Source organism: Eimeria acervulina, genomic scaffold (assembly GCF_000499425.1).
Source record: "Eimeria acervulina Houghton genomic scaffold, Eah_scaff123, whole genome shotgun sequence".
Classification (NCBI taxonomy): domain Eukaryota; phylum Apicomplexa; class Conoidasida; order Eucoccidiorida; family Eimeriidae; genus Eimeria; species Eimeria acervulina.
The window spans coordinates 20793-35429 of record NW_013549345.1 but is presented as its reverse complement, the minus strand read 5'-3'; the positions used below and the strand labels follow the sequence as shown (position 1 = coordinate 35429).

At 49.8% G+C, this 14637-nt stretch overlaps 2 protein-coding genes across 2 annotated transcripts; both read left to right on the top strand.

Annotated features, from left to right (window-relative positions):
- Positions 1–2996: 2996 nt before the first annotated feature.
- EAH_00018730 (hypothtetical protein, conserved, putative) lies at positions 2997–9673 on the top strand (the record flags this gene model as incomplete). Its single annotated transcript, XM_013393748.1, has 16 exons — positions 2997–3334; positions 3572–3782; positions 3935–4039; positions 4174–4779; positions 4977–5050; positions 5177–5362; positions 5489–5636; positions 5935–6032; positions 6368–6416; positions 6620–6989; positions 7246–7446; positions 7587–7659; positions 8328–8640; positions 8847–8939; positions 9260–9400; positions 9665–9673. The coding sequence occupies 16 exons, from the start codon at positions 2997–2999 to the stop codon at positions 9671–9673; spliced, it is 3015 nt and encodes a 1004-aa protein (XP_013249202.1).
- Positions 9674–11453: 1780 nt separating this feature from the next.
- EAH_00018720 (hypothetical protein, conserved) lies at positions 11454–13288 on the top strand (the record flags this gene model as incomplete). Its single annotated transcript, XM_013393747.1, has 3 exons — positions 11454–11911; positions 12033–12361; positions 13056–13288. The coding sequence occupies 3 exons, from the start codon at positions 11454–11456 to the stop codon at positions 13286–13288; spliced, it is 1020 nt and encodes a 339-aa protein (XP_013249201.1).
- Positions 13289–14637: the final 1349 nt, after the last annotated feature.

Genomic DNA, 14637 nt, shown 5'->3' with positions numbered 1-14637 from the left:
GGAGGCGAAAGAAACCAGCAGCCGCAGCAAGTGTAGAAAAACCCTGGAGATGTGGCCTATCCTGCCTTCCTGCTGCTGGGCAACCCCGCAGGCTGGCTTGCCCAAGTACTCATTAAATGCATGCCCCAACACCGTGGATAATTCTTGTGCACTTACTTGGCCCACGGTAGCCCAGTTTGCACGCAAATAGGCATGCATTCGTAAGCCGCAGACAGACCATGCAGCACCTGCCCCACCTTGCTCCCCAAGGTGCACAAGCCCTTGTGCGTTGGGGCGTGCAACAACAGTTGGATGCACTTCGGGCGGAACACGCCAAGGGAGTTGGCGTCCAGAACACCAGAAAAAATAAACAATCAAAGCGAGACGAGGAGCATTCGCAAATGCTACAGATATCTTGGCATCTGTAGATGCTACACATCGTTGCTGCTGCTACTGCACAAGGCTGCGGCAGACCCTGCGCAATCGCGTGGGCCACTTGGCCGCTTTACATATCTTCGGCGCCTGCGTGTTTCGGGAGCAGCGCTTGACCTCGAGCACTACAACCTCAACTGTAAGACGAGCTGCACCAGTGCAGAGCATTTGAGGCGCCAGCTTTGCGTAGGTAGCGTGCGTTGGTGTAGATCACTGCGGGACAGTACGAAGTGCCGAAAAGCAAGCAGATATAAAGATATGGGCATATCTTCACCTGTGCAACAACAACCGCCTATAAAGGATGTAAGTCGTCCAAAGCAAAGGCGCGTTGTTCGTGCTGCCGTAGTTGCTGCCAATGTATAAACGAAAGCCCGTAGATGCTCTTGAGTAATGGCCTACCAGGCAAGCGCCTTTCAGAAGCAAGCTTGGCTTGGGCATTGTCATGCGACTTTACCTGATATTCTCCGTTTTTGGATGACATCTCTACATCGTTACTGGTGTCCCGAGGACCCCAGGATACTCCAGTTGCTCCTCCCCAGCATGACGTTGCTGCCGTCTTGGAGGAGAAGTTCGAGGCAAGGTGGGTGATTGCTTAACCGTTTTAGAACCCTGATATAAATGGTAGGGTGACGTCCACGCAGGGAGTAAATATATAACGTAAGCAAAAGCCTTAGCTCGAGTACAAACAACAAAGGGCCCTGCCTACAGCATGGCAGCCAAAGAGCTCACCGTGGCTACAGCACGATGAGCTCTTTGGCTGCCCACTAGCCTGTGCTCATCGCAAAGCTAAAACATTCGCCAATACCAACTTGCCTTGATCAAACGTTGCTGCCTAGTGCCGATAGTCGCAGGGCCTTTCCTGGCCTTCGTGCGCCTCCATCATACTTCCCCAAAATGCTGCAAGCTGCGCGTGCAAGGCTGCTGCTGTTGACCAACGCCACTAGCTGCCAACAACCACTTCCACCGTGCGATCAGGCAATGGTGTTTCAGCATAGACTAAAGAGGCAGAAGGGCGTCGGGTCTAGAAGGGAGCTGCTGCGTTACAAACACATTCTAAATAAGGGGAAAAGACGAGCCCTTGCGACTAATTTTGCATTGTATAAGCCGAAAGTACCGCAGATACTCCTCAAACACGCGGCTGGTGCCCTTATTTGACCACCTGCCTTTGGGTGGTTGGCGGTAGTCGTGATCTATGTAGTATGAGGTTTGCGCAGCGAGAACTTGGCGCTGGAAGGCGGAGAACACCCTATGCAACGTTGCAACACCCACTGCCCCCGGATTTTGCCACAGCAATTCAGAGCATGGAGCTGAATAACGATTAGAGCAGTGTTCCCATAGAAGAGTGCGTCTCCGAGGACCCTCCTACTGAGAAGTGCGATCTAGATGGTGACGATTAACGCCCGAACGCAGTCGCTACGCCCGCACGGTTGCATACACCTTTAAACGGCACTCGCATTAAGGTCGCTGCCGTCGCCTCTGTTAAACAATTGTATCCGACAAAAGAAGAGGCTGCTCCGCCGTACGGTCGCAGTCACACGCCTCAGAGCGTCCTGAGTTACAGCATAGTAGACTACTACTCCCTCTGTTGGGACAAACGCGACCTGGACTGACTTGCGTACTTCACGGTGAATGTTATGCAGCCGCTCTATCATAGCAAAAGCCACAGCATTTTCCGTTTGACACCTGTTCACGTGACTACAGTACTTGTCCTCCTCAGGTTCGCCATCCTACCGCACACTTTAGTTGCCGGCGCTGAAAGCTCCAGGGATGCAAACAGGCTTTAGAGTGAGTAACTCTACGAACCTCTGCACGTGAGAAGGATGCACTCCACCAAAGATTTACGAAGAGTTTGGCCCTGGGAGTTACTGTTCGTAGCCTGCATTGTGTCGCTTGCTGCGTGCCACATGGTTTGCTGCTAGGAAAATGCAGCTTGGGGATCCCATTCACCCTTCTTTGCATTTTCCTCCCTCAACTTCTTTAGGAATTGAAAAATTTTGCCAGAGATCGCTCCTTCACTCCGTGCGTGCGGTTGCCCGATGGACCGACTGATTAAGAGCGGTGTTTGTGTTGTTTGGGCCTACCTCAGCTAAACAGGCCCCAGATATTCCGAGAACCCATTTGCGGAGTGCTATTAAAATCGGTAATTTGGCGGTAAGGGCTTTTTGGATGGTGCTAGCGTCTAGGGCCGGCGCACTTACCTCGCCTAGCAATTTCTCTAGAAAGAGCTGTTGCAAGGGATCCCGTGGAAGCACTTCCGCGTAAGTTGTCTAACTTACCATGTACGGGTATTTCATAGAAAACTTTTTAGTAATCCAATCACTCCATACTGAGTTTGCATACACGAGGCCTCCAGGCAAACGGAGCAAGGGACCCTTGGAGACGGCACATCCTTAGGGTCACTGACGAGACCTCGCTGCTCAACTGTGCAGGTTGCATGGTAGGCCGAATATTTCGAGCATTTTAAAGCAAAGCAAGTGCTTGTACGGCACTTTAGTTAGGAAAAGCTTGCCTGGCTGAATAAAGTGTAGCCTGAGTCGCTGTCAAACCATCAACGCAAGGCGCTCTTCCGACTCTACAGAAAAAGCATGGTGCCCGACGAGCTGCCGAGGGGCTCCTCTTCCCCCCAGATTGTTCAGAACACCTGTGAAGGCGCTGCTGACTTGGTTGGTGACGCTTCTGCCGGTGCTCCCCTGCAAGTGCATTCCTCCGTTGGGGATCAAACCGAACCACCGACAGCCCTGCAGAGTCTTGCTGAAGTCTCAGGAGATACCAACACGCTGCATGAAACAAGACCAGCAGCGAGAGGTGGCGTAGGGCAGGATGCTAAGGAAGAATACCCTAGTGGCCCAAGCTTGGGCAGAGATGAAGAAGGTGATGCAAAGGTAGAGTGCCATGAAGCCGATCCAGGAAAATATGCCTGCGGGTGGGTAAAAGAAGAACCGTGGTGCATATTCTAGCAGATGCAGTGGATTTCTTTGACTATGGCGCTGCCTACCCACTTGCGTATACGGCCCATCGTTCCCGTCATGGCTAGGCCGCCAGAGGGAGCAGCCACAAACAACTTACACGATAAATTATTAATCATTAAACCGAGTGGTACTACTTCATTCCATATCAGGAGACGCTTTGCAAGCATGGCTGAGTTTATCCTTTAATTCAGCGGCATCCGGATCCATATATCAAGCGGTCTTGACGGGATCATGGGCATGCTGGTGCGGAAGCAGAACCTGAAGCGAATGGGTCTACTTGTGGGTGAAGGCTCAGAATGCGCCTTGTGCCCATTCAAAAGCTTTTCAAGGAAGGCCATATTACAGGAGATAGGAAAGAGAGGGAAGGACTCGGACTGGACTGAACACAAGGCTCTCATCAAGGTACACCAAGCCTGTTGCTACTTGTCTACGAAACTGGGTTGACACAGTTGCCTGCCTTCACATGGAGGGGTATCTGTATCGATGCATCTCTTAATGAAAGTAATCATAAGGATATCTTTATGCGGGTTGGAGACTGCACTATGAGTGTGCAGGCCTATCCATTAGAGGATGTGCTGTTAGTACGAGATGATGCCGGAAGCTATGGATCAAATTATCTGATGCCCTTCACTGAAATAGCCTTCAGAGCAGTCCAAGAAGTAGGCCAGACAGGCAGGAAGACACGGTTGATGAAAACGTATGGAATCCACGGCCTGTGTTGTAACAGCACCTCGACGCGGCTGTTTACCGTCCTAACCACTCCGGAGACCATGCAGCTCATTGCATTGTTCAGGCAATTAAGACAGCCAACGATGACGCCGTCACAGCACGAGGAGAGGCGGAGTCGAGGAAGCGACAGGCGTTGGAAATAGAAGCGAAAAAGCGGCTGAGGGACGAGAATGCTGATGTCCCTGTAACCCCTCGCGAGTGGCAGTCGGACACAGCGGAACTGACAGCAGCTGAGATTGAAGGAATGACAATAAAAGCAAAAAGACTTCTAATGAAACAAACGTTTCGCAAGAAGACAGGAGCCCTAAGAGCCCCTGCCCACTACCAGCCCTTTGCCGATCGTGTTCTATCCCTCAAGACTCCCAAAGTCAGTCTGCAAAGTTCAGCACTTGCCACTTCCTCCTTCGTTAAGCAGTTACCGAATGCCCTCATTTGTACCCCTCTTAGGACGCGAAAGCTTTCCAACCCTTTCCAGCGAAGTACCCAATGCAGGTGCTTTAGAGCAATTGCCTATCGTACTCATGATGTTCAGGATTCTCACTGCATTGATGTCAAGCAAGAACTTGACTTTGGTGTCCAAGCAGTCCCCTCAGTGACAGATGCCTGGTCCCAGGCGGCAGGAGACGCAATGAAGAATGTGGAGATACAGCATGACTCAAATGATCTAACGGTAAAAAAACCTTGCGTAGGGGCAGGCTCCCATTCTCTTGCAACATTATCTATCCTGAATGCAAATGAAGTTAATATGAAAAAGCTTGAGAAGTCATGCGCCCTGTTAGCTGTGATCCGCTAAAATTCTACGTGCGCATAACCCTTAAACAGCAACTTGGAAGGCGTGCAGCATCTAACTGTTGTGTGCCACTGCAGCAGAAGGGAGCAGGCATTCCAACTGCAGCATCCCGCAAGAGCTTTCAGACTTTTTTCACTAAAGTGGCAACCATGTAAGCTTTCGACGAAAATTATGTCTAAACCACGTGCACATACATGGAGCTAGGCGCTTTTTTGCGGGTCTTACAGTCACTTGCGCCAGTGGTGCCATTTAGTGTTTAATTGTTCTTCGCTTCTAGGATCGAGGAAGCTTTGCAGCACAACGAAACTGTAGACATCCTTAAGCACGACTTGTCGCACATGGATGCCAACGCTGGCGATGGAGCACATCTGGAAACTGAAGAAGGGATGAAAGAGGAATTCACATTCACCGACCTATCCTACTCGAAGAACAAGCTTATTTCGTTCGTCCAGTGGATTCCTGAGTAAGCCAGAAGCGTTTTTGGAATGAATTGCCCCGTGCTATTGTTTGCCATCCCTGAGTCCAGAAACCGGATTTACTAATTAGCTGAAAATTTCGAATCAAAGGAGTGAACATTTCATGCGAGTAGGTCACAAAAGCTGATAGCGTGTGCGGCAATGGACGCCTCTTCGTTTGATGAGCGCGTGGAGGCTCCTGCTCGCTCTTCAAAGTCTGTAATCCTTGTTTGGTCTCTTGAAAACCCGCTTGTTCCCCAGCAACTCTTTGTGGCTCCATCTGTAAGGCATCAATGACTACCTGTAGGCACACTTAGGCATAGCATACAATTTGATTGGGAACTGCCGTCTACCTAAACCCTTCTAGTTTTTCTGAGAAGTAAATGCATGGCCATTGAGCTACTGGTGAAGGCAGTTCTCAAAGCCTATAGGCGCAAGAAGGGTCACAGGGGTGCACTAGACTCTCCGCATATGCCAAATATCCCCACACCTGGTGAATATGCACGTTATTCATGCGCGACGAAACAGCAAACAGATGTACCGGCAGAGAGTTAGAAATCTCTTGGTGCAAAGTTCGCAGGGCGAGGCGTGTGGTTTTCGGCACTGCGTCGAGAGCTTTGCGGTGTTTATAAAAGCCAACCAAATACCACGCGTAGGAATTTTGTGCGTCCAAGATGAGTATGCATTTGCATAGGCTGGTGTGTATTTTGTTGTCCCATTCGGGATTATTTGCATCTAGGAGATCACAACATTCTGTTTCGTCCCCGCTGCCCAGAACAGGCTCTACTTGGTTGCTGGCTTGCTCAATGGACAGGTGAGGTTTCAAATGTGGTTCAGTAAATCAAACCTTGGCATAACAAGCTGAGTGGTTACTTCTCCTGCAGCTGAATCCCGCCAGCAGTGCATCTTTCTGCTTCCGGAGCCTCAACAGACTGCCTGGCAATGAACATTTTGGGAATGTAATCCGCATTGGGCTACGCCACTAGCATTAGCGGTGCTCGTATCGTTTGCAGATTGCAATGTGGGAAGCGAGCTCCCTTAGAATGCAGCAAAATACCTCTGGTGGGTGAAATAACCATCTCCACCACTCAAGGCTGTACCCTTACCAGCCACCGCGCCTTGTTTTCATCTTGAGCTGAGCACGGTGTATATCGCTGAAATTTTCACTAACAGGACCGCGATTTTGCACCTGCACCTCAATAAAGTTAATTTCGCTCCAAGTGTGCATGTTTTGATTCTCACGAATGCATTCTTTGCTCTCCCAGTCACCATTAACACCTCCTATTCTTCCTACCGGCCTGCGGTGTCTTTCCTTTTGCCCTTTCCCAAAACAATCCTCATTAATTGCAGATGCTACCCACACCGGGAAGCTTCAACCGGTGGTGGCTTCTTCAGCTATTGATTTCTCCCACAAGCGCCCGGTGCAGCACTTGGTGCCCCTTCCATCGAAGTTAGATTTCAGGCGTTCTCTTGCCATTTACTTCAATGCCCAAGCAGAAAATGCCTTCTTTCTTTCATGCGGGGCTGACGGAGGCGTATATGTATGGGATATTACCGCTGCAGTTGCAGGTGCCGATAACGCTGAATTCCTATGGAGGCCAGTACTCCAGTGTCAGCTGCGCAAGCAAGACCCAGGTAACCAACTGTCCCTAATGGCAAAACATTTTCAAAAAGCTTCCATTCTACCTTCGAGAAGTGAATGCCTGCATCTCGGGCACAAAAACACTAGGGTTTACAAGTTTAAGTCTTCATGACACAATGTATTTCAAATTCGTCTGCAGCTGACGCGCTGGCATGCTTGCTTTATTATTAAAGATAATCCAAATGAGATGTTTCCTGCAACCAAATTGCCGTGAAAAACACAGAACTAACTTGTTTTTACCACCCGTAGGAACCGGCTACGAACTCAGAAGTGGTAGGGGCACGATTGATAATGGAAATAAGATTTTTGATAAAGTGCTTAAGGCATTTTTGGCCGCCTTCTGGCCTTCATGTTCCCACGTTGACCGCAGGGGGCACCGTTGGATGCTGCCAGCTTATCGTCATCCCCATGCCACCCCAGACTGTTTCGTCGGAATTCTGGGCGGCTACGGTAGGCTTTCAAGATAGCGCTGTCAGGATGAAGTACATGAGCCTTTAGGGCTTATGAGATGGTGGTGCTGCATTGCTATCTCCAGTCCTAGGGCGTAACTTCCGCCCCTAATGGTTGCTTGTTGGATTTGTTGTAAACAGCCGAAGAATTAAGAAGAAAATGGGTGGAAAGTGTTCTCGAGACATCCAACCGTATTGCTTCACAGAAACCTAGGTTGGGACAAGTGTATTTGATGCTGCCACTTCAGGAAGAAGGAGATGTGCTGCTGGGGGATTGGGGAATTTCCTTTGACGACGGAAAATCAGAACACATAAAGCAGCACTTTCAAGCAAGTTGTAGTCACATCGATAGGCTCCTTATTCTGACGCGTTTGGAATCATGGTAGTCCCTCAGATAAGGCTTTTTGCTGGTGGGTAGAGAGCTTGGGCTCCTCTTACGACAGCTGCCACAGGGTAGAAACTCCAGCGCTATTGCGTCTGCATGCGGGCTTTGATGTCTTTGGAAAAGCAGGCCACTCGGTGCTTCCGACCTTCGAGAGACTTTCAGTTGTCTCCCTTCATCCCTCGAATAGCCCTTCTCGTGACGGACTTCGCCTTCCACATCTTGAGGCTGGGCTGCCCTCGACCTGTTTATTCCTCTCCTACGTGGGGTGCACGAAGTAGACAATTCCTTGCCAGCTAGAAATGAGAGCGTGTGTGTCACATTACTCGTGCAGTGCCTTCCTAGAAGTTGTTTTCCCTCAATAATATAGGATTCTCTGACATGGTAAACACGTTTCCCCAGGCATCCGGTGTCTAGTGGCGCTTTTCCAGCGCTTGATGCTGTTTTGTAGCATACATCTAAATGCGCAAGCATATTGTGTATATTTTTTGCCTTCACAGGCCGCCTGCGTGCTATTCGTGTGGCGTTTGGAGCCCTTCGCGACCAGGGGTTCTGTTTGTTGGGAGAACAGATGGTACCCTAGAGGTTTGGGACCTCAGGGATCAGCTGCAGAAACCAACAGCTCTTAGCGCAGTGTCTGCTACGCAGCTGACCTCTCTGGCCTTTCCTCAGTTGCAGCAACAAGGACCGCGGCATCACCAACATCCAATCAGCTACGCTCGCAGCAAATCAAGAAAGTTCACTAGGCAGCCTCCGATAGTGGACGCAATGACAATAAGCAGTGAACCTAATCCGACCCTTGCTTACCTAGCAGTAGGTGACGGGACGGGGGCTCTGAGAGTCATTAAGCTTTTCCCAAGCATAACAAACCCCGTGAGACAAGCGGCTGGAGCCGACATGACCGGCACAACAAAGTTCCCCTAAAAGCTACGCTGGCTAAGTGTGATCAATGTGGAGATGGGAGAGCTTGAATGCACTGCACGTATTGTTGCATGCGTGTGACTGCCATACTAACGCAGAATCCAGATGAACTGAGCCATATTTCTGCAATGCTTTTACGGGACGATGGACGAGCGGAGTACCTGAACGAGAGGGAAGCTCTTCTTAAAAAGGTATTGAAACTCAACACACACGTAGATTTCGCATCCCATCCATGAGTGCTGCTACTCTTTTTATAATTTTAAGTGACCTTCAATTTTGCGTACACTTATTCGGCGAGGTACTACATATATCAGCCAGACACGGAGCTTTATCATCAATCACGAGGGAGATGGATTAGCCAGGTGGTAGTCTTTGCCTTCTTCACAAACGGGAGCAGATTCCTCAACCTAGAGTTTCCTCACTGATTTCGAAAATGCCTGCATGGAAGCGGATCCTCAACAGCAATGCATGCGCTTCTGCAGAGTTGTGATAATGCCTTTGAAATCTTTAGGCGCAAGAAGAGAAGCACAAGCGGCAAGTAGTTGAGAAGGAGTCAGAAGAGGTGGAGACTATATCCGAGGCTGAAGTAGAAAGCCTTGAGCTTGAAGCAATGGAAGCTGAGTACAAAGCAATGGAGGCGGCATTCCTTAAGGTACTCGCACGAGTCAAATATGGGTCACAGCATTCCCAGTTGCCACTAAGGCGTTGCCAGCTTTTCTTTTCTTCGAAGCAAATCCTTTTCCCTCTCACTTTTCGTCTTACCTGTTCATGCGCTATCTAATCCTTTATTAGGATCTACAGCAGCGTGCAACGCAAGAAAACGACAAGACGTTGCCGTTGCCTCGCGGGGATGAGAACGAAAAGACGAACAGCCTAACAAGATGATATTGCTGAGAAGCATCCAAAATTTGCTTAGAACCAATAAGTGAGAATCCTGGAGCAGAGGGGTTCTCTAGAGCACTTTTTCGATGCGTTGAAGTTTGACACATTCTCGGAAGCAAAGAGGAGTCAATGCCACGAGTGCATCAACCAAATACGTCAGTACAACTGCCTTCATGGAATGGCTTTGCGGCCGTGTGAAAAAGCGCCACGCCATTGCATGAAGACAGTGGCCTCTGTAGTAAGTAGTAGAAAAAGTAGTGTTTCGTGGCTAGACGCGTAACTCAGGCTGCAGTTCAGCCTGAAATTTCAACTAGTAAAACTTGCACTGGCAACCCCATATATGCCATTAAAACGCCTTCGATACCTTGCAAAAGAAGGATGCGGACACATAGGTACAAACTCAGTAACCAGCTTTGGCACAACGCTGCAGAGAAGATGATCGGAAGAAGAAGAAGTGCAGTTCAACGAGCATATGCGGTATCCGATACCGGCTATAAATTAGCATCAAGCCGGTAGAGAGCATAGAACACCCAGCAACTGAAGTGCTTTCAGCTTGATTACGTATGCCCACAACGAAAAATAGAAGTGGAGACGGGACGACAGTGGCTACTACATTTCTGAAGGAAACTCTCTGTGGTGGTCCGACGGCGACGAAATTCGAGCTTATGCGGCTCGAATAATGACAAATTCTGCAGCGCCCCCCTCCCCCAGGGACCAGGCCGCACAAACGGAAACCAAAAAATTTAAGGCAACCCAACTCTCTCAAAAATTTGCCGACGAAATGTTCTGCAGTGACACTTGCGGCAGATGACCACCGGTGCAACGGGGGTTGAACTGCTTGCATGGCAGGCTTCGATGCACTCCACAAACTTTCCAGCAAAGCTCGCTTTAGTATGAAGAAGGCACATTGTACACGATTTTTTGAGTTGATTTAACACGGTAATCCTCGCATATGACATATTTCTGACAAAATGCTCCACGGGCGTCGGCCGAGGTGGACATGTGGGGCGTTTGCCGTCGTCGCCGTCCCCGAGGATACGCGCTTGACCATCCGTATTCGATTGAATTGAAAGAATAAACAAACTTATTTGCATTTACTGCTGACAAAGATAGAAGTAAAATTGGCGCTCCTCCGCCCTGAACGCGGGTCGCGCACCTGACACCAGACTGACGTGCGTGAGAAGCTCAAGCAGCAGCTCTGCAGAAACCGTAAAACCTATGAGCAAAATATAGAACCTTGAACATCAAATACACTCTAAGCATAGGAGCGACGGCTCCAGAAAGGTGGGCCGATCGCACTGGAGCAGCAACCAACGGGGCCCGAAATATTGGATTTCAAAGAACGGGTGCGAGCAGCATCAGAACATACTTGTTTTTTTCATGTTCTCCTTGGGGCAAGATACAAGAAAAATGGTTGATGCCCCCAAATGAAACATCTTTGCGCAGTCTAAGTAAGGAGAAAGCCTAGCGCTGACGGCTGCAGCAAAAGCAGCACCTAAGGATCTAGGGACAATAGTAGAGCGGCATTCAGTGATATAAGCTCCCAGTCTTCATGGCAGTTGACGTTGTAGCACAGCTGTAAGCAATGGCTGTTCACCGCAGGTTGTACCACGGCTGAGGGATGATGAGACTCCTGCAGGATAAGCATCCAAAGCGCTATTGCTTGCCGTTCACTGCACACACAGCTTTTGGTTCACAAACGCTCTTGCTCATCCGTAGCCCAGGGCCAGCTGTGCGTGAGCATAATTGAGGCGTTGAACTACCACATTTAAACGAAGGTCCGTGGAGGGAAAAGTACCTACGAACAGTCGCCGCATTTGACGATGCAAGAACTGAGGCAGACGGTCCATGGGCAGTTGAGTGGCTGCATTTCGGTGCATTGGGGAGTTGGGTACCACGGAAATCGCGGTCACCGTGTTGAACAGCTCTGTCTGCTTGACAGAGAGGGTGTAATAAGGGCTTCAGAAACCGATGGGGATATGGTGTCAAACGCTGAGATACCGGTTCCTCCCCTGCCTGGCGAAGATCCCGTGCTTGTCATTGCACCGTACATGCCTACTGCAGGCGAAGAAACCACTTGCATGGCCCTGGGGACCCTGAAGGGATCGGTGATTCTCTTAGAGCTTCCTCCCGGCAGACCGAGGTCTGCGTACACTCTAGAAAGCTGGTCCGTTTCTGCAAAGGCGCTCCACTCTCATGCAGCGCCTCTTGATGCCATGGCCTGGAGTTTCAACGGCCGTTTTCTAGCCACTGCTGCTGCCAACGGATCGGTCATCACATGGTAAGTCGCATTCGCATGTCTTTCGCGAGATCCCAATTGTTGCAGCCTGAACTACGTCAGTCAGTTAGTTAGGTTGTTGTACTAGCTGGTTAGCTAGATTTCAGAATTCGTTGTACTTGAGGCGCGTGCTGGGCCATAGGGAACGGCAACGGTTGTTTCGTCGCCGGCAATTCCAAGTACAAGCACAAGGTGGAGGGGTAGGCGGCTTCGCAGTTGGAGGTGGAGGGATCACAGCGCTGTGTTGGGAAGCAGAGGGAGAGAGTTTGATGCTGGCTTTTGGAGATCTCTTGACAATTGCAAAGCCCTTAGAAGGATGCAACCGAATGCAAGGGACAAGGGAAGGAGACCTCAATAATGAAGTGGAGTTCAACAGCTGGAAGGCACATGAGGGGGGCGTCACAAGCGCAGATTGGGCCTCCACTGCCTCTCGCCTTATTCTTTCAACTGGCTGTGACTGCCGCTGTTGCATCTGGAGCCCCAGAGGAGTGCTCGTCCAGTGTATAGCCACCAATCATTTGTGTACAACCCCACGGCCGTGGTTCGGAAACAAAGGCGTTGAAAGGCGGCAATCCCTTCCTTTTTCAGACTCAAGGACACAAAACAGTCCCACTGCAGTGGCCTGGAAACCATCGGGAGACATGTTTATCGTGGCTGTCAGTAATGCACTTGCCCTCTGCAACGTCAAAGGAGAACTGCTTAGCTCTGTTCCCCTACCCCAAGGTGCTTTTATCACCGATGCTATATGCTTTACACGAACCATTCACACGTGTTCACTGCATGCTTTAGGTGCGAACCGTGGGATGACTTATTGTGAATTCTTGAGTTAACCTCAGCGCAATCTAGCTTCAAGCGTGCCTATGTGCGCCATTTCGTTATCCTAGGGGCTCTGCAAATGCCTATAAATCAGCATAGAGAAAAGCGGGAGCAGTACATTCTACCTGTGTGCATGCTTCCGTATGTAAGCACAAGAAGTCGAGTCGCCCAATCCAATACGCTTTTGAATAGATTGCGCGTGGTCGTGACTAGGACCACTTGGCTTTACACTGTTACCAGCGGAAGGGAGCACACGGTTCTTTGTTGGCGCATGGGTGGAGATTGTGAAGGACCTCTATTACTTTTTCTGGGTGTGACTTTAATGCCTCAGTGGATTTTGTGTTTGGCCTGCGATGGGCACCTGACGGTCAACAGGTTGCTGCCGCCTGCGGCGTTTCGGGGTTCTACTCATTTAAAGTTGTCACAACCAAAAGAGAAACGTGGAGGTTCTGTGCTTCTTTAGAAGGATCGGACGCCTTGCAAATTGAAGTAAAGATGCAATTAGTACCTTTGAGTTCACAGCGGCGGTTCACCGTCCACGAGCCCCCGACCGTTTGCGCCTAATGCTGATGAAATAGAAATTTCTTTGAATTTATAGACCTCACGACCTGATTGTACAACTTGGAACGACTATTGCATACGGGTCACATTTCCAAGAAAAGTAAAAGAGCGTGGCTGTACCGATTTCCTGGCCAGGGACAAACATGTCTCAAGCAAATGACAAAGCGCTCACCATGCCGCCCGTAGAAAAGCAGAAACCAGTAAATACTGAGGCAATGCTTTTCAACGCCCCAGAGTTCGGCGCATAGGGCTAGCGATTTGCTTGGTTTATCGGTTTCCTCTGTTTCTGTTGCAGGACAACTTCACACGAACACAGCGCCGGTTTCGGACGAAGGATGCCATTGTTGACTTTGTTGGAAGTGAGAAAGAAAAAAGTTTTTCTTTGCTTTGAGCTTAGTGAAGCTGAAATATGGAAACTAGCAAATTGCTCTCCTCCCATTGACAGTGAGATCGCAACTCGGCATCGGCATCGACAGTGTAAATTTTTATCGTATCTTTATGCTAGACAACGCAACAGGGGGAAAGCAACTTTACAAAACCATTGTCACCATATCTCTGCACCTGCACTTGGTGAGGTGTTACTAAGGTTTCACTGCGACTGGGGCGTTGCGGACAACCGGATGTTCAGAAAACTACAACCGCCCCATGCCGTAAAGGCGAAGAATGCTCGCGCAGCCTTAAAGAGCATTTTAGTTTGATGTGTACTTCACCAGTTGGAAGAATGTTGAGGTCACCGCGGAAGGGTTTGGGACAGTCTCACGAGGATGCATGCAATTGCGATTCTTCATTTTCGCTTGTTTCCCCGAACAGGGGGGGGCGGGGGGAGAGGAGCGCATTGTGCTGCTGCTGCGGTTGCGCCGTTGCTGCTGAAGGTCCTGAGTGCTTGGCAGTGATAACAGCCAAAGACTGCATCATCCACGCCATTCAGGCAAGCTATTTTCATCCATACTCTCATCGACTTACGACCCTTCATGAATACAGTACTGTAACTAGCTCCAGGGCTCCAGTGCGTAGCTACCGCTAGCTATGCGGGTGCTCTTGCAGAGCTGGCTTGCAAATGACACTAGCTAGCAAAGCTAGCCAGCTTAGCTTTCTACATTCCAAAGTCCTAGGACCCTATCGTAACGAGTTAGCTAGCCTTGCAACCTTGGCAGGTAAATGCGCCATCAGGATAGGTTGCTAGCTAACCTGACTAAACGGCCAGGCTAGCGAGCACGACTAGCGTGAGCCATACCTTGTTTGTATGCATGCAGGACTGTGCCGCAAGATCTGAAGCACCCACTGTGGTGGAGGCTCCGCTACACCCTGAAAGCGTGTTTGTTGGGCATGGGGTCGTTTGCTACTCAGACGCA